Source organism: Furipterus horrens, unplaced genomic scaffold, assembly GCF_987537825.1.
Source record: "Furipterus horrens unplaced genomic scaffold, mFurHor1.1.pri manual_scaffold_11, whole genome shotgun sequence".
NCBI classification, from domain to species: Eukaryota; Metazoa; Chordata; class Mammalia; order Chiroptera; family Furipteridae; genus Furipterus; species Furipterus horrens.
In genome coordinates this window covers 76,858,764-76,884,178 of record NW_028327181.1, presented here as the reverse complement: position 1 = coordinate 76,884,178, position 25,415 = coordinate 76,858,764, and the positions used below count along the sequence as shown (strand labels likewise).

General features: G+C 51.1%; 2 protein-coding genes and 1 long non-coding RNA gene across 8 annotated transcripts; 1 reads left to right on the top strand and 2 right to left on the bottom strand.

Moving 5' to 3' along the window:
- Positions 1-328: 328 nt before the first annotated feature.
- Positions 329-4,992, bottom strand: PRR15L (proline rich 15 like). Of its 3 annotated transcripts, none has more exons than XM_090292413.1 (2): positions 4,758-4,992; positions 329-1,463 (listed from the first exon to the last, which is right to left on the bottom strand). In XM_090292413.1, the coding sequence occupies exon 2, from the start codon at positions 1,433-1,435 to the stop codon at positions 1,133-1,135; it is 303 nt and encodes a 100-aa protein (XP_090148539.1). In that variant the 5' UTR covers positions 1,436-1,463; positions 4,758-4,992; the 3' UTR covers positions 329-1,132. The 3 variants fall into 3 exon arrangements, with proteins under 3 accessions (XP_090148539.1, XP_090148540.1, XP_090148541.1); XM_090292414.1 differs by lacking the exon at positions 4,758-4,992 and adding an exon at positions 4,497-4,722; XM_090292415.1 differs by lacking the exon at positions 4,758-4,992 and adding an exon at positions 2,951-4,146.
- A 5,052-nt stretch (positions 4,993-10,044) lies between these two features.
- LOC149998321 (uncharacterized) lies at positions 10,045-11,221 on the bottom strand. Its single transcript, XR_016514362.1, has 2 exons — positions 10,850-11,221; positions 10,045-10,321 (listed from the first exon to the last, which is right to left on the bottom strand). It is a non-coding gene; the product is annotated as an uncharacterized LOC149998321 (long non-coding RNA).
- A 2,307-nt stretch (positions 11,222-13,528) lies between these two features.
- CDK5RAP3 (CDK5 regulatory subunit associated protein 3) lies at positions 13,529-22,674 on the top strand. Of its 4 annotated transcripts, none has more exons than XM_090290954.1 (14): positions 13,529-13,570; positions 13,854-13,899; positions 16,083-16,214; positions 16,511-16,611; positions 16,960-17,008; positions 17,692-17,870; positions 18,092-18,228; positions 18,451-18,595; positions 18,981-19,091; positions 19,471-19,549; positions 20,047-20,135; positions 21,707-21,912; positions 22,267-22,438; positions 22,541-22,674. In XM_090290954.1, exons 3-14 carry the CDS (start codon positions 16,172-16,174, stop codon positions 22,604-22,606), a joined length of 1,377 nt encoding a protein of 458 aa, XP_090147080.1. In that variant the 5' UTR covers positions 13,529-13,570; positions 13,854-13,899; positions 16,083-16,171; the 3' UTR covers positions 22,607-22,674. The 4 variants fall into 4 exon arrangements, with proteins under 4 accessions (XP_090147080.1, XP_090147077.1, XP_090147079.1 ...); XM_090290951.1 differs by having other exon boundaries at positions 13,559-13,625; XM_090290952.1 differs by lacking the exon at positions 13,529-13,570 and adding an exon at positions 13,627-13,646.
- Positions 22,675-25,415: the final 2,741 nt, after the last annotated feature.

Here is a 25,415-nt window from a genome sequence, read left to right as displayed (position 1 = left end):
ATCCCAAACCAAGCCACACAGGCTTTGGGCCAGTCGCCAAAGGTCCACTCTATTCCCTTAGAACCCCTGATGGCCTGCCTGTCTGTTAACCAGAGCAACTGACCACTGAGGTGTCATGAGCTCCTTCCTTTGTTCTCTCTGTCCCCAGGTGCTAAGGGTGCTTGATGGTGAGATTAGTGTCCCAGTTGCTCCATTCTGACACCTGGGGACCCTTTCTGAAGTTTGAAAGGAACGTTTTAAGCACCTACTTCCAATTTACTTACATGAAGGGAAATAAAGGCATGAGAAACAGTTAATAAATACAAAGCAAGCTTACAAAGCGTATAAATAGGTTCTCTGCTTTTGCAGCATTGTTTATTACAGAGAGAGAAACCTACAGTTATTTTTTAAACAAAATTCAAGGCTCCAGGACTCATCTCTGGGGCTGATCCGTTTTAAATACAAGTAGGGAAGGAGAGAAGAGAACTGGCTGCTTTCAGCTCCTACCAGAGCTTCCCCACCCCCTCCCCTGATTTGGACCCATGGGGTCCCTAACCTGGCCTTCTGCAGCACTGCCAGGGAATGCCAGGGTCCTCGTCTCCCTGCACATCTGGGGGCAAAGTTCCAAGAAGTTTCCCACTTGTGTTAGGAGGTGAGCTCAAGTGCAGCTCACCTCTGGCTCTGGAAGACGACCCCCCATCACATGGCTTCCAGGAAATGCACTCTCAGAATTGGTCCAGGGAACAGTCATAGGTGGAGAAAGTAGAGGGAACAGCAATTCAAACTCACCCTTGACCCTGTGCCCCAGGAAGAAGTGAAGTCAGACAGGCTCCCTCTCTCCATTCCTCGGTCTCTTCCCTGCCTGCCCCGATGTGGCTTCAAGGAGGGTTGTCCTTCCTGGGTGGCACTTTACATCCTTGAACTGGAGTGTCTTTATATGTGGTGGGGGGACATTGGGAGGACCCTGGGATCTACCAGCCTTTCCAGAAAGCTGGGGCACATAAATACAAACCTAAAACCACACATTTCCTGCCAGCAGGCTTCAACTGCCCCCACGGCTTCAGCTGTGGCCAAAGGGGCCAGCGTGGCAAGCTCCTGTCAGTGTGGCTGACAGCAGGGAATAGGGAGGTGCCAGCATCCTCCGGGGCCTCATTCATTGTCCTTTGCCCTCCCTGTCATCAAAGAGGTTGGGGTTCTCTGCCAGGGTGGCTCGAACTTTTTTCTTCTCCTTGAAGCGGCCGGAATTGGAGACTTTGACATGCTTGCCCTTTGTGCTCTTGTCCACAATCTTCTCCAGGCGGGAGTTAAAGTCATTGCTAGGGTCCCCACCCTCAGGCCGCGGGGGCTCCGCACTGCCCTCCGTTTGGGCATAGGTGTCAGGGATCTCATACAGCACCTTGGGGGTGGATTTCTTTTTCCGCAGGAAGGTCAGCTTCCACCAACCAACTTCGGTCATGGCGGTCCCTGAGTGGATGGTGGGCTTTCTGCAGGAGCAGGGTAGGGAGAGAAAGGGGTCAGTAGGGAGAAGGAGTGGCATGTCTTGGAGCAGGGCTCTCTAGACTTCTAACCACGGGCTGTTTGAATAGCCCAGGCCTGAAAGAATTAAAGGAATCTAGGATTCAGGTGAGGGATGCAATGCATTCATAGAGTTTGAAAAGGGAGAGAGTCTGGGGAAGGGGCGGCCCAGTACACGTTGATGAGAATGCTACCTGAGCCAGGCGGAGGCGACAACGGGGAAACCACACACCATTGCCATGCAGCTTCCAGATTCCAGGTCCCTTGGGGCTGCAGGGAGGTGAACAGCTTGCCCAAGCCACACAGCACCCAGACCTTTGACGCCCTTTGGGCAGATGGTCAACTGGACAGAAACACCCTATGGATTTTGCTTGGAATTCATTACAAAATTTAGTAGGATTTGTGATGTTTGGAGGAATTTGGAACTTCCCAGCAACACTAAAGAAGCTGCTGGGCTTTTTCTAAGGGAGAGGGACCTCCGGCTGGGAGTGGGAAGTCCTGGGGACTGTTCCAGCTTCATGACCTCTGGCAGGTTTCTTCTCTGGACCTCAGTGTCCTCATTCATCCTTTCCAGTACTAATATTAGCTCTGACCTTGATGCCTGCCTACAGAAGTAGCTATGCCTTACAAAGTACAACTTATGATAATGGTAATAACTATTGAGTGGTGGCCCCCTTCCCCACTCAGCCTCCACGAAGACAAGAGAGTTTGAAGGGGAGTTGAAACTTTGCAAGGAGGTTTGATGGGACCAAGAGGTACATGTGAGATGTGGTTATCACGGGTTGGACTCTCCATAAGGATACCCAGCAGAGATGACTGTGGGGACTGAAAGGGCTGACATCCAAGCAATGTGCCCTGGTGTAACCTCACCATTTACTAATCTCCGCAAAGGTCCTGTCTGAGCTGGTGGAAATTTTGGGAGATAAAGTTGCCTGGACATCATTGACAGGTGAGGTGTGTAAGGTGGAAAGAGACAGTAAACCAGAGAAATTAAGGTCAGTGTAAATGCAGACAGAGTGATGAGCAGTCAAGGCATCTCTGTGTCTGGAGAGGAGTCTCAGGACCCCTGGGTGGGTCTGTGATCCTGGGGAGGAATGATAGGAACCGCAACACACCAGAAAGCTAGATGGTCAGCCTGGCAAATAAATATATCACTTCCTTTTTTAAATTGATGGCCCTAACTACCTTTTCTAAAAAGTCCAGAAAGAAATATGACAAATGCTTAGTAGCAGTTTTCTTAACATAGAAGCAATATGGGATGCTTTCTCCCCTCCATTTTTCTGATTTCCAAGTTTTCCATAGTGAGTATGGAGTTTGTTTGTTTGTTTTTTTTTAGAGGAGAAGCATATCAAATTCAGAAAAAATGAAGGCAGGATGCTGGCCTAGGCTTGGAATGAGTTGAGTGCCTCCATCCATTGGCCCCCTTGCTGTTGCCCCTGTCCCCCCATGTACCCACCTCCTTGCCCAGGGCGCACACCCAACCGCTCTATCCAGAAAGCAGACTCCACATTGCTAGTTCTGTCCCTCTAGCTGAGCCCAAGTAGCAAAAGAACCCAGGGGAGATCGTGGCAGCCCCCCCTTAGAAAGTGAGGGAAGGGTGAGAGTGGCCGGATAAATACTTTCAGGGCACCCTGGAGAGGTGCGTGCACAAAGGGGACAGCCTGAGAGGTTTGCTTTGGCAGCGTGCCCCACCTGGGCTTAGCACAGCCTTGCACAGAACTCGGTGTTCCAGAATGGGTTTCTGGAAGGAGTCGTGAGGAGGGCAAGGAAGGAGGGCCGGGACGCTTGTTTGGCCTGCGGGTACCCCAGTTGCCACCTGGTCTGGGGCAAGTCCCACAGCCCCACCACTGTCCACCACCCCAGGCTGCCAAGGAAATTGGGGAGTGGAGGATCCAGCTCCTGAACCAAGAGTAATCACCAGACTGCCTAGCTCCATTAAAGGAAGTGGTTTCAGCCAGTGCCAGTTAAAATATACCCGCTTTAACGGGCATTTCAAGTTGGCATCCGCAGGGAGGGACAGGTCACAAGGAATTTGTCAGAAAACCATGGAATCGGGAATGGCCCTTGGACCCTGCCCTGGCCTCCACAGCAGTAAGGCATTAGTGCCCTTGTTTCCTGGTTGAACTCTGGGCTCTCTAGAATACTTTTTGCCAGGCTTTGCTTGTCCCTCTGTGTAGAACATTCCAGCACAAGTAAGCAGATATTTGCCCCTGTAGGCAAGACTGACCTATGGAAATCTGAATTTGCAAAACAGCTATTATTTGTTTTGCAGAATAACCCAGCTAGCTATGAGATTCTTGTAAGTAGTGAGTTACTCCAAGAAAATTTAAAATCTGACTTACTTTAAAAACAAAGAAAGAACGAAGTGATATCCAAACTTCCCAGCCATCCAAAATAGCCAAGAACAAGACACCATGGACACACTCCTCTGCCTAATCCCAGAAGGTAGGATGGGCCGAGAGAGGGGATATAATTAGGATCTTGAACAGATCTGGTCTTTGGTGACACTAGGTCTGCAGTCTGCTTGTACAGGGTCCTGAGTTGGTCAAGCCGAGGGCTGAGCCCTTCCCCGGGGCCCTGCAATCCACGAGATGATAGAAATCTGCCCCTGGGGGAGGCCTGCTACACCTCTGCTGTTTGCACAGCTTGGGAACCCAGCCTCGGGAGGCTGCACGGAACAGCCTGCCACCCCTTGCCTAGGACGGCCAGCACCATGGCCTGCATGTGCACCCCTGGACAGGCCCCACCATCCCAGCTGAGTTCTTCAAACTGCTCTGAGGGCCTAGCCCAGACTAAGTAGAGCCCCTTCTTAGCAGAGCCAAGTTAACAATTGACTGGGGCAAGGTGGGGGGGTAGAGGAGGGGTGATGGAACAAGTCACCTTCTGTGTTGTAAGACAAAATTACAGCCCCTAGCCCTCAGCCCTCTGCAAAGCCCCTGTGGAACTGCTCCACTCTGGATAAGACTGGGGTACCCCCCACAAGAACAGGGAGAGGTTCCTACCAGACAGCCAGAAACATCCTCTAGGCTGGAGGGTAGCAGCTGGTAGGCTCCAGTTCAGCAAGAGTTAATGGAACCGCTCTGGAGTAAAACTTTCCCAGAAGGAGCTCTGCTGGAGGCCTGGATTAACTCCAAAAAGCCAAAGGGATGAGTCCTGAATTCTTCCTGCTCACCTACAGAGAGGTGGGTTTGCCAGCCATGGGGGCAGAACAGGATGCCCTGACTGTGCCTTGGTTTCCCCACTCACCCTCCCTCTGCCTGTACCTGTAATCCTGACTGCTGCAGGCTGGAGGTGAGACCTTCCCTAGAGAAGGAGCTGAGTGCAGGTGCTGCCCGCAGGGGAGCCTGGGGGAGCTCGGGGTGCCGCCAGGGTGCTGCGCCAGGCAAGGCTCAGCCCAGGTGAGCCGGGTAGGAGCAGCTGTGCAGCAGGTGCAAGAGAAACAGGTGCAGGAGCGGGTACCTGCTCGCTGCGCCTCCAGGAGTCAAGGTGAACCTGAAACCCAGCCCCTCCCGGCTAAGTAAATAGAAGCAGAGGCCGGCTTGGGCTGATGAATATTCATTACCGCAGAAATCCAATCCCAGTGCCCCTGCACCCACCCAGAAGCCAGGGTCCTCCAGGGACCGCCTAGCCTGGAGGAGGAAATCCCAAGGGAACGTTGAGGTTGGGGGAAGAGGGAAGCTTCTCTCCTCAGTTTCCCCACTCTCAGGTGCCTGGCTTCCGGCCAACAGTAGCCAAGGTCACCTCCACCCCAAGGAGATTCAGACCCCTTTCCTGCACAAAGGAGCCTGGACTTTGCCCCGGGCACAACCGGGAAAGGGTTAAGGGCCGCTGCTCCCGTTGCTGGCTAAGCAGGACAGGGTGCACCCAGCTCCTTTGAACTCCGGAGTCGAAACCAGTCCCTGGTTAAACTGGTTGGCAGACCGGTTCCCTGGCTGTCCGTTCCGCCCCAAGTGCAGTACTCCTCAGGTGGGCGCTGGGTGGGGGGGCTGTGGCTCTCACCTGACCTACAGGACCCCTCCTCAAGGTCTCCCTGGGCTAGAATGGGAAGGGGACCCTGGCCCCTCCTTGGACCAAGTTCTCCAGACTCACCACAACCTCAAACATCTTCATCCCCCTGCTCCCTTGCTTAAAGGTGGGCTTCGAGGTCCTTCAAATCCTATGCAAATTTCCATGTGTGCGGGCAGAAGGGCGTTTATTTTTCTATATATGAGACCATACTTTTATTAGCCTCCCCAAGAGAATTGTGATGGCCTCCCCACCCCAAAGTACCACTTCATTCAACTTCCCCCAAAGGTCCAGCTGCCCCTTGGATGGACCTTACTGGGTACCATAAAGAGAGCAAAACCTGGGGCAAGGTCTCAGGGAAGGAGGTGGGGAGGGGTCCTGGTGGGGTGGGAGGGGAGGGGAAGGCAAGGGCGGAGCGTGCACTCACGGGGAAGTCCCATTGGCCCCTCACTGATCCGCAGCCACACCTCCTCTTGCAAACCTCCATCCGCCCAGGCCGCCCGCAGCCAGCCCTCGGGCCCTGCTGCTCTCACAGATGGCGCACGCGTTGGAGGTTATTCGCAGCCGCTTTTAGATGGCCCGTTGGTGTTTGCATTCTCTGTCCCCTCAGAAGGATGGGTGTCACTGGAGAGTGGGAAACTGCTGCATGTTGAATGTCCCTGCAGCTTCCTGTCCCAAGGCTGCCCAGCTTAGACAGATGTTCAATCCACCTGCCCAGCTACCTTCCTCCATGGACTGAGCATGCATGTGCCAGGTTCCAAGGAAGGCACACAATTCTCCCTTCCCCTGTCTCTCTCCCCAAGTTATATTTTAAATCCTAACCCACTCTGAAAACTGCCCCACTGTCTCCAACCCTGCTTCTACCTGGTTCAGCTTCTTATGGCCTTGTGAATTTATCCCTTCCATCCTAAACAGGTGCCCCTAAGCCTCAGAGAGACAATCCTTCAAAAGCTCCCCATAGCCCAAAATGGTACCCACCCGGCCTGGCCCTCCTAGGATGGAGCTTCTGCAGCCTCCTGGTCCAACCTTCCCTGAATGTGTACACTAGGCCCTTTCTCTGCCTACCTTCCTGGGTGCAGAGGCTACCTAGGAGGGTGGGATCAGGAATGCATGCTGTGTTCTTGGCCAGGAATGGCCTCCCCATCCCCTGTGTAAACCAAGACAAACTCTTATTCATTCCTCAAAACCCAAATTAACTATTTGCCTCCTACCTCACCACGAATTTTCTTGTTCCTACAGAGCTTGTTCATATGTTTCTATTTGACGTGATATATACCAATATTGATTACATATATGTATATGTACACAAACATATATAGTATTGTAATGATTCATTCATGTGTTTCCTCCCTTATAGAATTTTAGGTCCTTGAGTCTAGAATTATCTATCATCGACACAGATCTGACATATAATATAAATGCAAGCTTTAAAACCCAAATGAAAAATAGAAGCAGTCTTTACTCTAAAAAATTCTTAATGTAGCCAATTGCCTTTGTCCCACTCTGCCTGGGGCAACCCCATTTGTTTCCCTTCTCATGGCTTCAGCTAGGGCAGGCTTGTTGTTACATTGTCTCCTCCGGGGTTTATGGGAACTGAAGATATTGTTTCTGCAAGGTCCCTTGCCTCTAGTGAGAAGAGCACATAGTTGTCCCAGGCAGATGCCCACAGCTTTCTAGATCTGTCACTCTGAAAGCCTAGTCTTTCTGAGAGTGCATCTCCAGCCCGAAAGACTCCAGAGGAGGCTAAAAACTCATCCAAGCTCAGGTGTTGAGAAGAGACTGGAAGGACAGAGGATTGGACACCATTCCCCCCTTTTTTTTTTCCTTTCTTGTTTTAAAGTCCTCACTGGAGGATATGTAGGATATGTTAATTTCTTTGAGGTGGGTGGGGGGAGAAACATTGCATTGACTGGGGATGGAACCTGTAACCTAGGTGTGTGTCCTGACTGGGGATTGAACCCACAACATTTTTGGTGCATGGGAATATGCTCCAACCAACTGAGCCGCCCGGCCAGGGCACCATTTCCATCTTTACAAGAAGGGGCTCGTGTTGAAAGCAGTCATTTCTCCTCCGCTCTGAAACCCAAGTCTCTTCGATTTCTGGGACCCATGGGGGCAGTGAGAGCCGCAGTAGGCAGGGATTCAGTGGGTGCATACCTGTGGCCTGCCCCTCGGAGAATGCCACCAGAACCAGGTCCCCAACCTACCCTCTTGGAACAGACCAGCCTGGGGAGTCAGGCCCAGTCCCTGGCCTTTGAGAGATTTATTTTTGGGAGGAGCAGGGTTGGGAGGGGAGTTTGAGATAAGGCCATAGACTCTGAATATCCCTTTAACAGATCACCCCCACACAAGCTGCTTTATTGCTTTATAAAATGCCTCACCTTTAAATGCCCCTTCCTAAAACTAGGTTCCACACCCAAACATGCAATGCACATGTTTTCAGAAATGCGTCCTTGTTGAGTATGACAAGTGAAATACACTAAGGGAGTTCCAAGGACCTTGGTGGCCTATAGGGGCATGAAGCCCTTGTTTTTGTAGTAATTTTTGTGCCTAGTCTGTCTGACCCAACAGGTGGTTCCTATCTTACTGACCTCGGCCCGGGGAGCAGATCCAGGCTCCAGGGTTCTTTCTTTCCCAAAGCAGGGAGGAGAGAGTAGCTGCCACCCTCCTCGGCACTCCCACTTCTGCAGAAGGCCAGGATATTGGAGTTCGTGGGGGTGCTCCACCCGGCCGAGGTGACAAGTGAGGCAAGACCAAAAATCGGTCTCTGGGGACCACACCAGGTGCAGCTGGAAGGTGGGCAGGGGTAGGCAGAAGCTGCATTCTGATCTGAGGTGGGTGGTGGAGAGGGGTTCCCCTCCGCGGGACCACAGTCAGAGAGTGGGGGTACGGGCGATCAGTATTCACGAGGACTGTTCTCTCTTACCTTGTGCTCTATTCATGCAATTCCCTCTTCTTAGAATGACACCCGTCACTTCTGTTCCCCTCCTCTCTTCTCTCCCTTCTGCCGCAATTCATTTCCATCCTGCAAGACTCAGTTCACATGGTGCTTCTCCCAGGAGCCTGCTCTTATGGTTTTCTGACCCCATCCCGTGCCTTTACCCAAAATTTGAGTTGCATATGCCTCCTTTCTGTTCCCTCAGCTCTCTGAGCGTACCCCTTATTTGGTTCATATGGATTTTTAAAGCATCTATTAAGCATGAGCACAGTGCTAGGCTCTGGGTGTGCTGTCATGGAATTTAGCCCTTCATACTGTCACTTTCTTTGAGAGCAGGGACTATGTTTTTGTGTTAAGGTTCCCAGAATCTTGGAAAATGGTTCTTGATGAACGGAGGATACCTAACATTGAACTACAGGGGAAGGGAGGCTGACCAGATGGGTGTTTTAACAATGGACTTGTTTTCCTTCCCATGAAAGAGTGGACTCCCTCCATCTGCCACGGTGGGGGTGATAAAGTCATGAAATTCATTGGCACCCTTAGGAAATGACACCTCAGAGCTGATTCATAAGGCCACCCAGCCCTGGGGACTTGGTGGAGATACAGGCCACCCCACCCTCAGCTCCCTGAGTGACTCATGTGAAACAGAAGGATGTTTGAAGACAGTCCTACCTAGCTGCTGGCCTCAGGCTGGCTGCTCCAGGAAGCATAGGAGTGTGGACTTTGGGCCACAGGGAACCTCAGGGCTTATGGGCAGATGAGCACATAAGTAGTCTGACATCCAGGGCATCGAGGTCCTGGGGCTCCCAGCATCTGGAAAGTGGCAGAGAGAGGAGTGGGATGCCTCCGACTGTGAATCTCTCACTCCTCTGCTGATTTAGCAGGTGGGATGCTGTCTAGGCGAGAGGAGCTCATGCAGGGAGGTGGGCAGGACTGTTTTCCCCTAGAAGATGAACAAAGGTGAAAGGATGGGGAGGGCATGGCTGGCCAGGGCTAAGGGTGCAGCCAGTGGCCCCAGAACACAACCCAGCTGGCTGGCTCTTCATAGGCCTTCACTGGCCTGTGCTTAACTTGTGAAGCCAGCGAACCCTGATATCTTCATTCTGATTTCCTTCATCTGGTTCCAAGCGGTTCAGAGGGGGTTGACTACAAGTCCTGAGCTATAGAGAGGGGGAATAAGGAGAAGACCTGGGGAACACAAACCCCTCCCACCAGATCAAGCGATCCTGGTCCCCACTCATCACTAGCTGCCGTCATGCTCATGCTACCCCTTCTCTTATTCCTTCCTTGACAAGCATCCATTAAGCACCTCACATTCAAGGTCAGGCATCAAGCCAAGTGCTGGGGTTAGAGAGGCAAACAAGCCTGTCCCCCCTGCCCACAAGGGGCTTGCAGACTAGTTGGGGAGACAGACTGAAAAACACTACACAGAGATTATACTGCAAACAGCAAGAGGCCCAGCTGAAGCTGCAGAGTTTCCAGGGCTTCCAGCCCAGCAGGCAGATATCACACACACACACACACACACACACACACACACACACAATCACATGCACATAGAGCCAATGCGGCTGTGAGCAAACACACAGAAAACACGGACCATAAAGTAATAAACATATGGCAGATTTATAAAATGAATTACTTGAATGTCAATGGTAAGCCTTCCTTTTATAGATATTGCAGGAAGAAAAGTAATGGGTGTTCTTGCCCTGGATGGGGTGTGGTAAGAGAGAACCTTGGAGACATGACTGGCATGGCTCCCTTGGTTGAGTGTTGTTCTGCAAAGCGAAGGATCACCGGTTCAGCTGCCAGCTGGGGTGCGCGGCCCATTGATGCTTCTCTTGCCATTTCCTTCCCTCGCTTTCTCCCTCCCTTCTCTTCTCTCTAAAAATAAATAAAAAAAATTTCTTTCTTTCTTTCTTTCTTTTCTTTCTTTCCTTCTTTCTTTTTTTTTTTTTAAGAAAGAACGTTGTAAAGGGGCAGGGACTGCAGGGTAGGGGTTCTGACTTTGGCACAACAATGGGACAGAAAGCGCAAGTCATGCTGAAGGGGAGAGAGGAAGAGAGCCCTGAGGCCATGGTGGCTGAGCTGAGAGAGGGGCAGGAGGGGGCAGGCAGGGCTGCAGGGGAAACCACGTCCTAGAGAACAAGAATGCAGGTTGGGCAGCCAGACAAGCCTGGGGTTGAATCCCAGCCTCATCAACTATATGATCTTGGACAAGTTACTTAACTACCTAAGTTTTGACTCCCTTGCCTTATTATTATTATTATTAATATTTTATTATTATTTTTTTAGAGAGGAAGAGGGATAGGGATAAGGATAGAGACAGAGAGAAACAGAGAAAGAGAGAGAGAGTGTGTGTGAGAGAGAGAAGGGGGACAGAGAGAGACTTCAATTTGTTGTTCCACTTACTTATGACTTCATTGGTTGCTTCTTGTATGTACCCTCTCTGGGGATTGAACCTGCAGCCTTGGCATATCGGGAACAATGCTCTACCAACTAAGCTACCTGGTCAGGGCAGCTCCCTCATCTTTAAAATCTGACTAATAATAGTAACCCACATTTTAAGGTTGTTGGATCAAATTAGATAAGACTTGTAAAACATTTAGTTCTATTCTGGCTCAGGCACCTGGTTATCACTTAATGAGCAAACTGACAACAACAAAGACAGAAGGCAGCCTGCGCACATGGCGCCCTGAGGGTGTATCTCTACCATTCAAAGCTGGCACAGGCTTCTTCTGTCCTCCCCACCTCCCTGCATGAGCTCCTCACCCCCAGACAGCGTCCCACCTGCTAAATCGGCTGAGAAGCGAGAGATTCACAGTCAGAGGCATCCCACTCCTCTCTCTGCCACATTCCAGATGCTGAGAGCCCCGGGACCTTGATGCCCTGGATGTCAGACCACTTATGTGCTCATCTGCCCATAAGCCCTGAGGTTCCCTGTGGCCCAAAGCCACCACTCCTATGCTTTCTGGGGCAGCCACCCTGAGGCCAGCAGCTAGGTAGGACTGTCCTCAAACATCCTTCTGTTTCACATGAGTCACTCAGGGAGCTGAGGGTGGGGTGAAGTGTCCATGGTCTGTATCTCTACCAAGTGCCCAGGGCTGGGCCTTCCAGATTCATCCCGCCCTGTTCTGCCTTGCCTTCTGATTCTAGGAGAGGTGCACCTTGAGAGTGGGGCAGGGCCATGCTCCCTGGGATGTCCCAGGAAGCCAGAAACACGTAGTTAGAGTCCAGTAAGTGTTTGTTTAATCAAGGGGGAGCCCTAGCAATTCCAACAGCCTGAGTCAGGACTCTGAGATGGGAGCCAAATTCCCATGAGAGAGCCCTAGAGAGGCCCTTAGTTCTGCCCTATGAGCCATTTTCAGGGAAGTCTTTCAACTCATGCTGTAATAATGATTAATGTCACACACACACACACACACACACACACACAGCTTACAAAGCATGAGAAACTGTATTAAAGTATGTTGTAAATGGTAAAGAGTTATATACATCTAGTATGTTTATTTATTTAAGTGTATAAACAGAAACACCTTGAGATAGTCAGGATAGGTGCTATCTCTGTGCTGAAGAAACTGTGGCTGGCAGAGAGGCTGTGGACATGATCCAAGAGCTCACTGGGCAGGAATCTAGATCTTCTCACTGTTGTATCACACCACACAGTTTAATAAAAAATTTACCAAGCCCCAAGTGCCGTGCTGGCGCAGAGGTGGGGGTCATTTAGAAAGAACCAGACAGAGCCTCCTGGAAGAGCTAACAGTCTGGAAGGGGAGGGGTGCAAAACGGCACACTCAGCCATGTGAGATGCCAGGAACCTCTCCTCACTCTTCCAACTCCTTGCCGAATCTCATACCCCCCCTCAGCTTCAGCCACCACCAGGACCACACGTCAATCAGCTCGCAGCTCTCCAAAGCTATATCCCCAGCCCCATGGCTCCTCTGAACTCTAGAGCTATAGACCCTAGTGCCGCCTGCACGCTTCCTACATGGGGTCTCCCAGAACCACCAAGCTGAGATCCCCTCTTCCCCAACACCTGCTCAGCATCCTGTATCCCTGTTTTAGGTGGTGGCTCCCCCATCCAACCATGTAGGTGTCATTCTTGCTGCCCCCCCACCCCATCTATTGCCAAATCCTGCTTATTTTCCTCCAAAATGTTTTCAAACCCAGCCTTTTCCCTTCCTTTTCAGGCCTCTCTCCCAGGTCAGGCCCTAACTTCTGCATAATAACTCCCTGACAGTCTTATCTCCCATCAATCCATCCTCCTTGCAGCCAGTCTGTACAGGTCCCTTCCTGCCTCAAACCCTTCAAACCCTTCAGTAGTTCCTCTCTGCAGAGGTGAAGTCCAAGTTCTTTAATGAGACTCCCTATGATATGACCCTTAATATTTACAGTCTCTTCTCTGGCCAATCCATGCTTCACGCCTTAGACTGCATACAGGCTGGCAAGAAATTCTTCATATTCTCATTTTTGCCCTGGACCTGCTGCCTCTTGTTTCCTGCACCCCTTTTGCAGTTTGTGGCCTCCAAAGCTTTATCTGTACAGTCTCCTCCACCTGGAACACCCCTTCCCATATCACCGCTGTTTCTGCAGCTCTTCCTTTAAGACTCAATTTACACGTTATGTTTGCAATGCCTACTTTGACCCTCTTCCCTCTCCTCCCCTATCCTATCAATACGTAGCAGGTGCTCAACACATGTCTATTAAATAAACTAAATGAGAAGGCAAAGTGTGATAAGTGCCACAAGAAGCCTACAACACGCAAGACGGGAACAAAGCATTTTTAATGGCCTCTGGTTCGCCACGTCGGCGCTAGGACCCTGCCTGCAGAAGCGTTAATCCTTGCGCAAGACCAGCTCTTGGGCGCTACCTGCCGTGATCACGCCGCCACTACAACACTTCCTTGGCACCCCGCCCCTCTCCGGGCCTGAGCCCGCCTCGCACCTCCCATTGGTTATCTCTTGTTCTCCCGCCCCTCCCCGGGCTCAGCCATTCGGAGCCCTGGGGTAGGTGGGGCTTGCGGCCGGGGGTGGAGCGAGCGCTGCGATTGGCTCTGAGGAAAGCGGCGACGTGGCCGGAGGAGGCTGGTTTGTGCATAAACTGAAGCTCTACCACACTGGCGCTGGATTGGTGGTAGATGGGGCGTGTTGGGTCGTCAGCCGGAAGTAGAAGTGGAGGAAGGATGCAGGTGGGGGAACAGGAGCCGGGGGTATGGGGGGCTATCCCGGAACTCCTGGTCAGGGTTCAGCCTATCCGTCCCTGATCCCCTTCGTGGGCCACCCTCTCGGGTTGCGCAGCCCTCCCCGGCTACTTGTTCTGGCCCCAAAGGGTGGCGGTTGTGCCCGTGAAATTAGCGCGCGAGTGGTACGCCTCCTTCCCACGCTCATGCCTCACTGTTTGTCGTGTCTCCTGGCAGGACCATCAGCACGTGCCCATCGATATCCAGACCAGCAAGCTGCTCGGTAGGATGGGGCGTCCCCGCAAAGCCATCTTTCAAGGAGGAGTCCTGACCCCTTGCCCCCGGTCAACAACTGGGAGTCCTGACGCCCCACGGCCCCTGTTAAATCGCTGACCACTCACCCCGTTCGATGCCCCCGTCTGTGGCCTGACCTGCCTCGCCAGTAGGAGCGGGAAGGAACCATACATAGTCTGTACCTGACCTGCGTTTTCTGCTTGTAACATTTATAGCGTGTGTTGTCGAATCATATCAGGCACGGAGAGGGTAATGGCTTACTTACCTCAAAATCATAAACTAAGTGGCAGATCTGAATTGGAACTTCAGTATTTCAGGCTCCAATGTCTATGCTTTTTGTATTAAGCTGGGGGGGAAAAAACCACCTCCCTCTTTTTTAAAAGCTTCTATCTTCCCTTGACTTTAGAAAGAAGAGGGACATAGAGCCAGTTGGAAATAAAGACCTTTTAGAGGCCAGGCCATCTCCCTCCTTTCCAGTTCAGGGCCAGGGAAGGACCTATTCATTCTGACCCCTCCAGGGGCAAGTGCACAGCTGTTGGGTTTTTAAATATTTTTTATTCATTGATTTTAGAGAAAGGGAGGAAAGGAGAGAAAAACATTGATTTGATGTTCCACTTATTTATGCATTCATCGGTTGCTTCTTGTACATGCCCTGTCCCAGGATCAAACGCACAGCTTGGGCATATTGGGATGATGCTCTGAGCACCCAGCCAGAGCATCTTCTGGGCTTTTAAATGCTCTTTGGATTCATTGATTTGATGCCAGTTTTGCTAAGATATCTGTTTACCTCATTCCTTTGCTTCTAGTTCTATGACATCCACAGAATTTTTCTTTCTGAAAATTTTAAAGCAATGCAGCAGGAGTATAATGATAACTAGTGTGGAGCCCCAGTGTTTGACCAGTTGGCAGATTTATTAATCAGGCCAAGATTCGGAATTTACTGCTGGGGGCCATTTTAGTCAATCCTGTACAGGGGCCACTTAGTGGAACTTCTTTAGCTTCACTTCAGGTTTGTCCCAGCTCTTTAGCACATGTGTACTTGTGGTATATGAACTTGTCATTTGGTCATCAAAAGCATAAATGAAACAATAACTGTTCATTGAAGGATTGCTCTATATTGGGTGCATTGTTAGGCACTTAACATGTAAGAATGAAGGTCACTAAGATTTATTGAGTCCTTGCCATGTGCCAGGCACAGTGTTCAATGTTTTACCTACATTTTTCCTTACACTCAATATCTTATTATCCCCATTTTGTTTTATTTATTTATTTTATTTTTTAAAAGATTTTTTTACTTATTTTTATAGAGAGGGGAGGGGAAGGAGAAGAAGCGAGAGAGAGAAATATAAATGTGAGAGAAAAACATCAATCGGTTGCCTCATATACTCTGTGACCGGGGACCGAACCCGCAACCTAGGCATGGGTCCTGACCGGGAATCAAACTGGTCAGGGCGTTATTATTTCCATTTTACATGTGGGGAAACAGGCACAGAGGTTGAGAGACTTGCCCAAGTTGATAATTAGAAGCCAGGACCACCTGACCCACAAAGCCTAGCTCTTAGCTCTCTCCTGCTGAGGAAATGTGCGTGGCTCTCAGCCAGCCATACCCTCTGCTGAAAACATACATCTAGGCCCAGATTCCAGGAGGTCAGCCACGTTGGCATTCACGTGTCCACGATGGTACTTCACTGGAAAGAACAGACGAGTGTTATCTAGTCTTTAGGGCGCTGTAGGTATTAGGGGCTTTGCAGTTATTCCTTCATCCAGTACTTGGCATAACTGTCTTGTATTTTCCATTGTCATGGTTAATCCCAGCCCTGAGGAAGTGGAAGTTGAACAACATCCTCTGTCAAGAAAGTTATAATTACCCCTGGAAGCAAAAATATTATGGAGAATTTAGAGTGGTCAGAGTGGCACTTTGATGTCAGGACCAATTTAAAGTTTTCCTTTATCCCTGTGTGGAGGCAATTGCTCTATGAAGTCAGGTTGCCAAAGTCTGTCTAGCCCCAAGCATCCCTTTGGGCCTGTTTTTTTTACCATCTTCCCATGACCCCCATACCTTAACTTGTGTGAACACAACTTTTAGCCACTATCTTAGCGTATTTCACTTGAACTAGTGACAGTTTTGACCTTATGAATGGGAATGCTGTAGTTTGAGTGTTTCTTACATAGACTGGCTGGTGGACAGAAGGCACTGCAACCTGAAATGGCAGAGTCTGGTGTTGACCATCCGAGAGAAGATCAACGCTGCCATCCAGGACATGCCAGAAAGCGAAGAGATTGCCCAGCTGCTCTCTGGATCCTGTGAGTGCTTTGGGGCTACATTACTGGAGTCCCTTCTTTCCTGGAGAGGCATATGTCGGCTGGGATGCTTCCCTGTTGTTTAGCCACAGGGCTGATCCCTAGAGAAAGAGAGATTTTGTTTGGGGTATAGATGCTGGTTTCTTCCAACACAAACTGATAAAAGAGACCTCTGTGCATGACGGGAGAGCTATGAATGCTAACGTTACTGGCATATACATGAGTCAGCTATGTGCATTGACCAGAGTAGACGTGGAAGACACTGGAATTCTCAAAGTCTGCTCTTCCTTGCTTTCCAGACATTCACTACTTCCACTGCCTGAGAATTGTGGACCTTCTCAAAGGCACCGAAGCTTCCACAAAAAACATTTTTGGCCGGTACTCTTCACAGCGAATGAAGGCAAGTGTGGGCGAGGGTGGTAATGGGATCAGAGCCTCTGGTCTCTTGGAGGATCCAGTAGAGACGCCTAAATGGAATGTTTCCTGAACTTTCTCTCCGTCCCCATAGTTTATGCCAAAAGTAGCTTCTACCCCGGGTTTACATTTCAGACCTGCTGCTTTAGGGATTGCTCATTGGCGCCACACTCTTAAAATAAAGTGGGTGGTCCAGCCAGCGTTACAAAGGAGAACGAGGAATTTGTGTTTGATGTGATGTGAAGGCTGGGAGAGCTTCCCTGGTCAGGGATTGAGCTGGGATGTGACTGCTGAGTACAGTTCTGACTCACTTCCTGTTTTTATTCTTCCTCAGGATTGGCAGGAGATTGTAGCGCTGTACGAGAAGGACAACAGCTACCTCGGTAAAGTTGCCCAGTCTGAGAATCCTGATGTCCAAGATGTCCCTAGGGAAGCCCACCCCCACAGTTCTAATTCACTAGGTTTCTAGGAGACACAGACTGTGTGGGGGAAGAGGCTGTGCTGTAGATGTTTGCAAGGTGGGAAAATAAATTTCACAGAGTATTGGAAAGAGGAGAAGCAGGACCAGGCAGGATAGCGGGGAATTGCCAGGCCTGAACTAGTGGGTGTGTGTAAGTTCTCTACCACTGACCTCTTGATAAGGTGGCGTGTGGAGCCCTCTCCCCTCAGCACCCCCATTCTGTACTAGGCAGAAAAGGCATGGATCATCCTTGGGGTCATATTGGGTGTCTGAGAGAGAACTGAAGGGCTGATTGTAGTTTGGGTGTGTTCTCTAACAATATAAATAATAATAATAATAGCTAATATTTAGCAAGCACCTACTTAATACAAGGAATTATGCTTGGTGTTTTATATGGATTCCCTCATGGTAAATATTGTCTTTGTGATACAGATGAGAATTGGATTAGAGATGAGATGACTATCTTAGGTTCCACAGCTGGGATGGGAGGAACTTGGAGGCCACCCCATGTTCATTGTCACCAGGCCAGGGTATATGTGTGATGTCCTGGGGCATGCTGGCCTTAGCATGTGGGCATCTGAAGTGAATTTCCTGGGCCCTTCCCAGTGGAACTCTCTAGCCTGCTGGTTCGGAACGTCAACTACGAGATCCCCTCACTGAAGAAGCAGATCGCCAAGTGCCAGCAGCTGCAGCAAGAATATAGCCGCAAGGAGGAGGAGGGTCAGGCAGGGGCTGCTGAGATGCGGGAGCAGTTCTACCATTTGTGCAAGCAGTATGGCATCACGGTGCGCGGGAGGGGTCTCCCTGAAGTGGGAGGGACGCCCGGGGCCTCTGTCCATCTTCTGGGCCCGACACCTTTGCATCTGGGGACGGCTTCCTGCTCAGCCTGCTTGTGCCCTTTGTGCACCAGTGTCTCACCTTTCTCCAGTCTTCACGTGTTTTCTTTAATCTGCTGGACTCCGCTTCCCATCACTCTGTCTTAGCGCACTTCTTTGGTCCTCTCCAGGGAGATAATGTCCAAAGAGAACTGCTGGCCCTGGTGAAGGAGCTGCCGAGTCAGCTGGCCGAGATCGGGGCAAAGGCTCAGTCCCTGGGGGAAGCCATTGACCTGTACCAGGCCTGTGTGGGGTTTGTGTGTGAAAGGTAAAGAGGGCCTTGGCTTCTCTCCAGCAGGGGTAACAGTTTGCCTCTTTTCCCTAGTTCTTTTCTCCTCTCCACTTGTATTTTTCCCACATGACACTTGAGTTTTATTTTGCACACTTGAATCCATGGGAGCTTTGCCCATCTGACCTTATGGCCCAGGCCAAAGCCCACTGTTGGCTTCATGAGTGGGCAGCAGGAGGGTCAGTATGTACTCTGTTGCAGCCCCGGAGAGCAGGTGTTGCCAATGCTGCGATTTGTGCAGAAGCGGGGAAATTCCACGGTGTATGAGTGGAGGACGGGGACAGAACCCTCCGTGGTGGAGCGGCCGCACCTCGAGGAGCCTCCTGAGCAGGTGGAAGAAGACGCGGTAAGACAGGCTGAGGGAGAGCTGCTCCCCCCGCCCCACACACAGCCCAACCCCTCACAACCTGAATTCAGAGTCCCAGAGGAAGAAAGGGGGATTTGTGTGAGAGAGACTATAGGTGGAAGGTCTTATTCCTTTATTTCTCTGGCCTTCTTGAGGTCAAAGTGCAGATGAGTGCTGGAGAGTCTCAGCAAGCTGGTTGGCTTGGAACTAGGGACTCTTCCATCCCATGAGCTCTCTGAAATGGGCCCTCCTTTGGGGAGCCTGGAGGCCACTGTGTTTAAACAGTGTGCTAGCGCTCCCTACAGAAGCAGCTGAGGCCTGTGGGAGGGCAGACCTCTTTTTTATCACCCACCTTCTATGAGCTTTTTAAATTTTTTCCTTCTAGATTGACTGGGGTGACTTTGGGATGGAGGTGGCTTCTGCAGGGACTGACTCTGGCATCTCAGCCCAGGCCGCTGGAATTGACTGGGACATCTCCCTGGAATCAGACTCAAAGGTTAGGATGCCCTCTTGGTCCATCTCTGAGGACTTTCTGGGATTACTGCTTCAGTGAGAAGACAGGTATTTCTGTCTTCAAAGGCATCACTCCAAGTTCATAGCTCTCAGACCAGCTGTGGTCCAGGGGGAGACAGAGTTTCCAGAGTGACGTATCAGAGTGTGGGGGTGTCGGCAGGTGGGAACCCTACAAAGCAGGGATGAGGGTGGCACGTACCTGGGCCCACTCTGCCACCTTTGCCACTTACCTCAGTGCTGCATGTCCTTCATGCAGTTGAAATGTGCAGTCATTGAACTTATTGAGGGCTTTGTTTTATTTTGGCTCCTTTTGCTGGGGAAAATTCTGCCAACATTCCTGGGGTTCTTTGCTGTCCAACCAGGAAGTTGGGGGTGATGGGATAGACTGGGGAGATGATGCTGCTGCTTTGAAGATTACGGTGCTGGAAGCTGGAACCCAGGGTAAGTGCACGGTCCCCTGCCCAAAGGCCTCCGTGGCTCTAGAAACAAGAAAAAAATGCATTGTTCAGATTGGGCTTCTCACACATTTAAAAATGTTGATGAAGGGGCACAGAGAAAGTCCTTCAAGTTAAGTCTAGAAACTCGACGTTTTGGAGATGAATGTGGGTCAGGCCCTGAAGACCGACCTGCAGGCGCTGAGAGGCTGTAGCAGGGATCTGAGCCACTAGAGGGCAGTGCAGGACGAAACTTCTCCTACCCGCCACCGGAGCAAGGACTGCCCTTTCCTCCCGCAGGACTCAGCTCTACGGCCCTCAGGCTCGGGCTTGGCAGCAGGGCCTGGTTAGGGCTGAGATATGGGAATGGGGAAGCTTTTCCCCTTGAATTGGAACGGAAAGGGGCTTTAGTGCAGTGAATCCATGTCCATATTAACCCACTGGGGCAGGGAGCGGGTCTCCTCGGTCCTTCGTTCCTTTATCGTTTCTCTGTCTTCCTGGCAGCTCCGGAAGGTGTTGCTAGGGGCTCAGATGCCCTGACACTTCTTGAATACCTGGAGACCCGGAACCAGTTCATTGATGAGCTTGTGGAGGTACCTTCATCTGGGAGAGGTGTGGGGAGGCCTGTCACCAGCATAGGTGGCATTGCTCCAGACATCCGACCTGACTTCCTGTTTCTGTGAAGGACACCAGAGGTCTCCTTGTTCTGGAACAGGGACATCACATATTAGGGTGCCCCCCATTCATTCAACACATATTTATCATGCACTTCCTGAGCCCCTGGCGCTGCCTGAGGTGCCAGAATTCAGTCGAAGTCCTTGTCCTCCTGGAACTTATGTTCTGGTGGGGAATGCAGGCAAGACACAAGATAAAGTAAAATGTGCAGTATGTTAGGGTTAACCTAAGTGCGGTGGAGGAAAAGAAAGCCAGGAGGGAGATGGAGATTGTTGGGCAGCCGGGCTCTATATTGGGTGATTGGGGAAGGCCTCGTGGCGAAGGTGAGCAGTGAGTCAAGACCTGCAGGGGTGCAGAGAGAGCCAAACCGAAGTCTGACCAGAAAGCCTTCTGGTCAGAGAGAGCAGTTACGAAGGCCCTGAGGTGGGAGTGAGTGTGCCCTACGCATTTGATGAACAAGGCGGCTGGTGTGGCAGAGCTGGCAGCTGGTAGAAGTAAAGGAGATCAAAGCAGTGAAGAGTCTGAACTTTGGCTTTTACTCTGAGTGACCTGAGAAGCTGTTGGAGGTTTTGAGCAGGAGTTTGGAGCCACATGATCTCATTTGTGTTTTAATACCATCCCTGTGGCTAAGGTGTTGAACAGCCCAGAGTAAGGAGCCAGTGTTCTTGGACCGTCTTTGTGGGGCTGCGAGGCTGGGGGCCTGCCCTTGTTACTTTCTGAATCTCTTCCCTTCCCAGTGGCCTGCTGGTTGGGAAGAGCTTCATGAAAATTCTTGTTCTCACCAGTTCTATCCTCTTTCTGCCCAGAGAGTTCCCTCCCAGCCTCCATGGGAGAGGAGAATAAAAGAGATCAAGTTTCCATGGTTGAATGACAAGATATGGGGACAAGATATGGGGCTGGGCCCTGGCTGGTGTGGCTCAGTGGGTTGAGTGCCAGCCTGCTAACAGAAAGGTCACCGGTTTGATTCCTAGTCAGGGCTCATGCCTGGGTTGCAGGCCAGGTCCCCAGTTGGGGGCATGCATACATGTTTCTCTTCCTCCTCTCTTTCTTCCTCTCTAAAAAAAAATAAAATCTTGAGGGGAAAAAAAGATATGTAGCTGGTTCTCAGATTCTTCTGAGCCCTTTCTTCTTCCAGCGCTTCTCAAACATGGATTCCTGTGCCCGGAGTCTCATTCCTCCTGTGGGGAGAAAGTAACCTCACTGAGACCAGAGAACCCTTTGAATCTCTGCATTCTTAGTTATCTGGTCCAGAGGCTGCAGGGAGGCAGGGGGCTCCAGGGCTTGAGATAGAACTAGGAGACCAAAAAGTGACAGCTGAGGCTACCCCAGCTCTCACATTATAACTGGTGAGTTTCTAGCAATAAAAGAGTTCAGAAGAAAGAACCCCTCCTCACCCAGAGTCTAACCTTTACATGTCATTCTTCATTTTGAGCAGTTTTAGCCTCTGAGTTCTCTTCTTGGTTTGAACCAAATCCTCCTTGGTCTTCAGCTCGAGATCTTCTTATCCCAAAGAGCGGTGGAGATGAGTGAGGAGGCAGACATCCTGTCCATGAGCCAGTTCCAGCTGGCTCCAGCCATCCTGCAGGGCCAGACCAAAGAGAGGATGATGAGTATGATGTCAGTGCTGCAGGATCTGGTCGGCCGGCTCACCAGTCTTCGAATGCAACACCTGTTTATGATCCTGGCCTCACCTAGGTCTGTCTTTCCTCTTGACACTGGGCTGTTCAGGACCTGATGCAGGGTTCCGCCATCGTGAGCAGCCCTGACCTCTTGTATTCTTCTTCTCCATGACCCCTTAGACCTCATTCTATAACTGCGTCCCAACTGGGGACACACATTCTCTGTGGGACAAGATGGGGTGATTTGATGTATGCAGGCAGAACCTGCTGCCCAGGAGGTCAGGGGAACTGGGAGTGGTAATCCTTGCCAAAAATGGTGGAAGGATGAGACCAACTAGGGATTTGGTTTCCTGAGCTGCACCCTTCCCAGCAGCTGAACGGGAATACTCAGGTTGCGCAGCTACACCACTTACCTGAATGCCCTGCCCAGGTATGTGGACAGAGTGACCGAATTCCTCCAGCAAAAGCTGAAGCAGTCCCAGCTGCTGGCTTTGAAGAAAGAATTGATGGTGCAGAAGCAGCAGGAGGCACTTCAGGAGCAGGCAGCTCTGGAGCCCAAGCTGGACCTGCTGCTAGAGAAGACCAAGGAGCTGCAGAAGCTGGTAAGACGGGAAAGGGAAGGAAACCCACGAAGGGGAAGGCCCCCAGTTTCTGCAGAATGAGGCCCCTCTGCTTCCCACCCACTTGGTATCGCTGTCTTTCAGATTGAAGCTGACATTTCCAAGCGGTACAATGGGCGCCCCGTGAACCTGATAGGAACCTCTCTGTGACACTCTCCACTTTCTTCCTGCTCATCTTCTCAGCCTGCAGGATGCAGGTGGGACAGCCAGGGCTGATGTTGCGGGGCCTTTCCTGGCAGGAGACCAGGCCGACTGGAGGATGGAAAGCCATGTGGTGGAACCATCACCCAGATGGTGACCTTGGCACTCACTGTATTCTCTGCAAGAAGCTGTCTTGATTGGCCCTGTAGCCTGTCAGCCTGAAACCAGCTTCTGCTTCTCGTTATCTAGTTGGACTTAATAAAAGAGGAAGAGACTCTGGCTTCATTCCTGACAGTTACTGCTTCTCTGGACCTGGAGTTGAGGTTGTGCACCTGTTTGCATGGGGTTCTTGATCCCCATGGGCCCCCTGGTCCATCACCTGTTTCTGTGGAGACCCAGGTTAGGGACTTTTCCTCTTTTGGTGACAGGGAGGGCCCAGTTAGTATCTACAAATGGTTCAGCAAGAGGCTCTGGGGTAACTGAGTCAGCTGGGCCCCTTTCTCTCAGCCAGGCCCAGCCTGCCTCAGGTCAGGACCCCAAGAGAAGCAGTCAAGTGGCAGCCTCGATGGAGCCAGCAAAGTTGTATTTCCCTTTTAATCACAGCTTACCTCCAGGCAGGGGGAAATGCGGTTTGGGGCGGAAGGGTCTGATGAACAAGGTGGAGACAGGAGTTGTCACCTTCACTAGCCGCCTGTCCACTTCCTGCCCATAACTGCCTGCTCTGTGATTGCATAGAGCCCACCCTAGGGTAGCACCCCTCTCCCAAGCCACCTACCCATCTCTGTTTCCCAGGAAGGGTAGGGGTTGGGGGTGGCCGGCAATTCGATTTTAATTTCATAGCAGAGCAGTTGATTCATGGCTCTTTGTCGCTGGCGTTGACTCCAGTAATGACTTTCCATCAAAATGAAAAGTGGAGTGACACCACTCATTATTCCTGCTGCTTGTTATCTCAGTTCTGGGGAGGGCCGCCCCCTCCCTGCTGCCTTTCAGCCGTCCCGGACAGTGAGTGATGGCCCCTATTAATCACCGACCCCGCGGACTCCGGCGGACACACGCTATCCGAAGGAGAGAGAGATAAGGCAGCATGAACTGCTTGGAGCAGCTCCTATCAATTAATGTCAGCCCATCGCTTCCCCCCAATCTTTGCCTGTTCACCTCCTTTTGGGGGTACTGAGGGTTGAAATAAAAGTCCAGGAATTGAAAAAGGAAAAATACTGGTGTGGAATGTCGAGGTAACACTATCCTTGGACTAGAGGGCATAAAGGGACCTGAGTGGGCTGCGTCTTGCCCTCAGCCCCTGAGAAGGCTCTCGGCCTAGGGACCTGCCCATGTCCCTTGGTCCATCCCCTCCAAGAGAACGGCTGCTACCTCCTACCCCACCTGTTCAGCTGCTGGCTCCTTTGGCCTCTGGCCTCCCTCTTGTGGCCGTCATCAGCTCACCGAGGCGTGCTGCTGCCCTTGCCCACTCTAATGTCCCTCATCCAGTCACCAGCTGTTACACGGACGCAATTGCTTACTGGGCACCGAGCTTTAGGGAGAAGCCCTGTGGATCATGTGACCCTGCAGGCTGGGTCGCACCTCGAAAGCTGTCTCTCCTGCCCTTCCAGGGGAGCACCTGGCCTGCCTCATCTGCCCTGCTGAGGGCCCACGGGAGGAAGTTGTGCAGGCCAAGGGATGGCCATCTGTGCAGGAGGGAAATGGGTTTAGGCAGAAAGGGTTTCTCAGCAGATTTTGGCCTCCTTGGCAAATGGTATGATTAGGGGACTATTCTCTCTCAGAGGGATTAGGCCCATTTCACTGCTTTATCTGGTGAGAGGAAGGCCCACCTGACCCTTGGGCTGATGTAAATATTCTTTTTTAAATGTTTTATTTATTTTTAGAGTTAGGGGGAAGGGAAAGTGAAAGAGAAACATCAAAGTGTGTTTGCCTCTCGCGTGCCCCCAACTGGGGACTTGGCCCACAACCCAGGCATGTGCCCTGACTGGGAATCGAACCAGTGACCCTTTGGTTCTCAGGCCAGCACTCAATCCACTGAGCCACACCAGCCTGGGCTAAATGGTTTTTTAAAAGCTTTTAAACCTGTACTGTTGGGTTTGTTCTCAAGAACCTTTAGCCCCATTTGCCTTTGGCCTTGTGCTTCGCTTCCTGGGGACCCTTTCCCAACCACCCCACGACCCAAAGATCCTGCTTGGCTCCTGTCACCTGAGGGAGCACAGCTCTGCATCTTTCCAATCTGTTCCCAGATTGCCCTCGCGTCACTCTGATGACATTTAGGTTTCTGCTTGTTTTTCTCAGAATTTCCTCAATGGTTGTCATGAGCCTGAAGTGAGTTAATGTACACAGAGCCCTCAGAACAGTGCCAGGCACAGGGTAAGTCCCCGCTGGACACGTGAACTCTTATTTTTGGTTTGTGAGGTGATGATAAGGACTCATCCTCGTCGAACTTGCCTTCTTGGAAGGGAGGGATGAGAGCCTCCTTGTGGAAATTGAAGACTGAGTTCTTTTTATTTATGTATTTATTTATTTATTTTTAGAAAGAGGAGAAGGGAGAAAGGGAGAGAAACAGGAATATGTGGCTGCCTCTCAAGTGCCCCTAACTGGGGACCTGGCCTGCAGCCGAGGCCTGTGCCCCGATTGGGAATTGAACCAGCAACCTTTTGGTTCTCAGGCTGGTGCTCAATCCACTGAGCCACACCAGCCAGGGCAAGTCCTGAATAGTCAGGATTTTAGGACTGAAAAAAAATTTAAGCAGAGAGGTAGGAGGTGGGCCAAGATTACACCCCCAGAATCTTTAGTGTGATGTGAATTTATTGCCAAG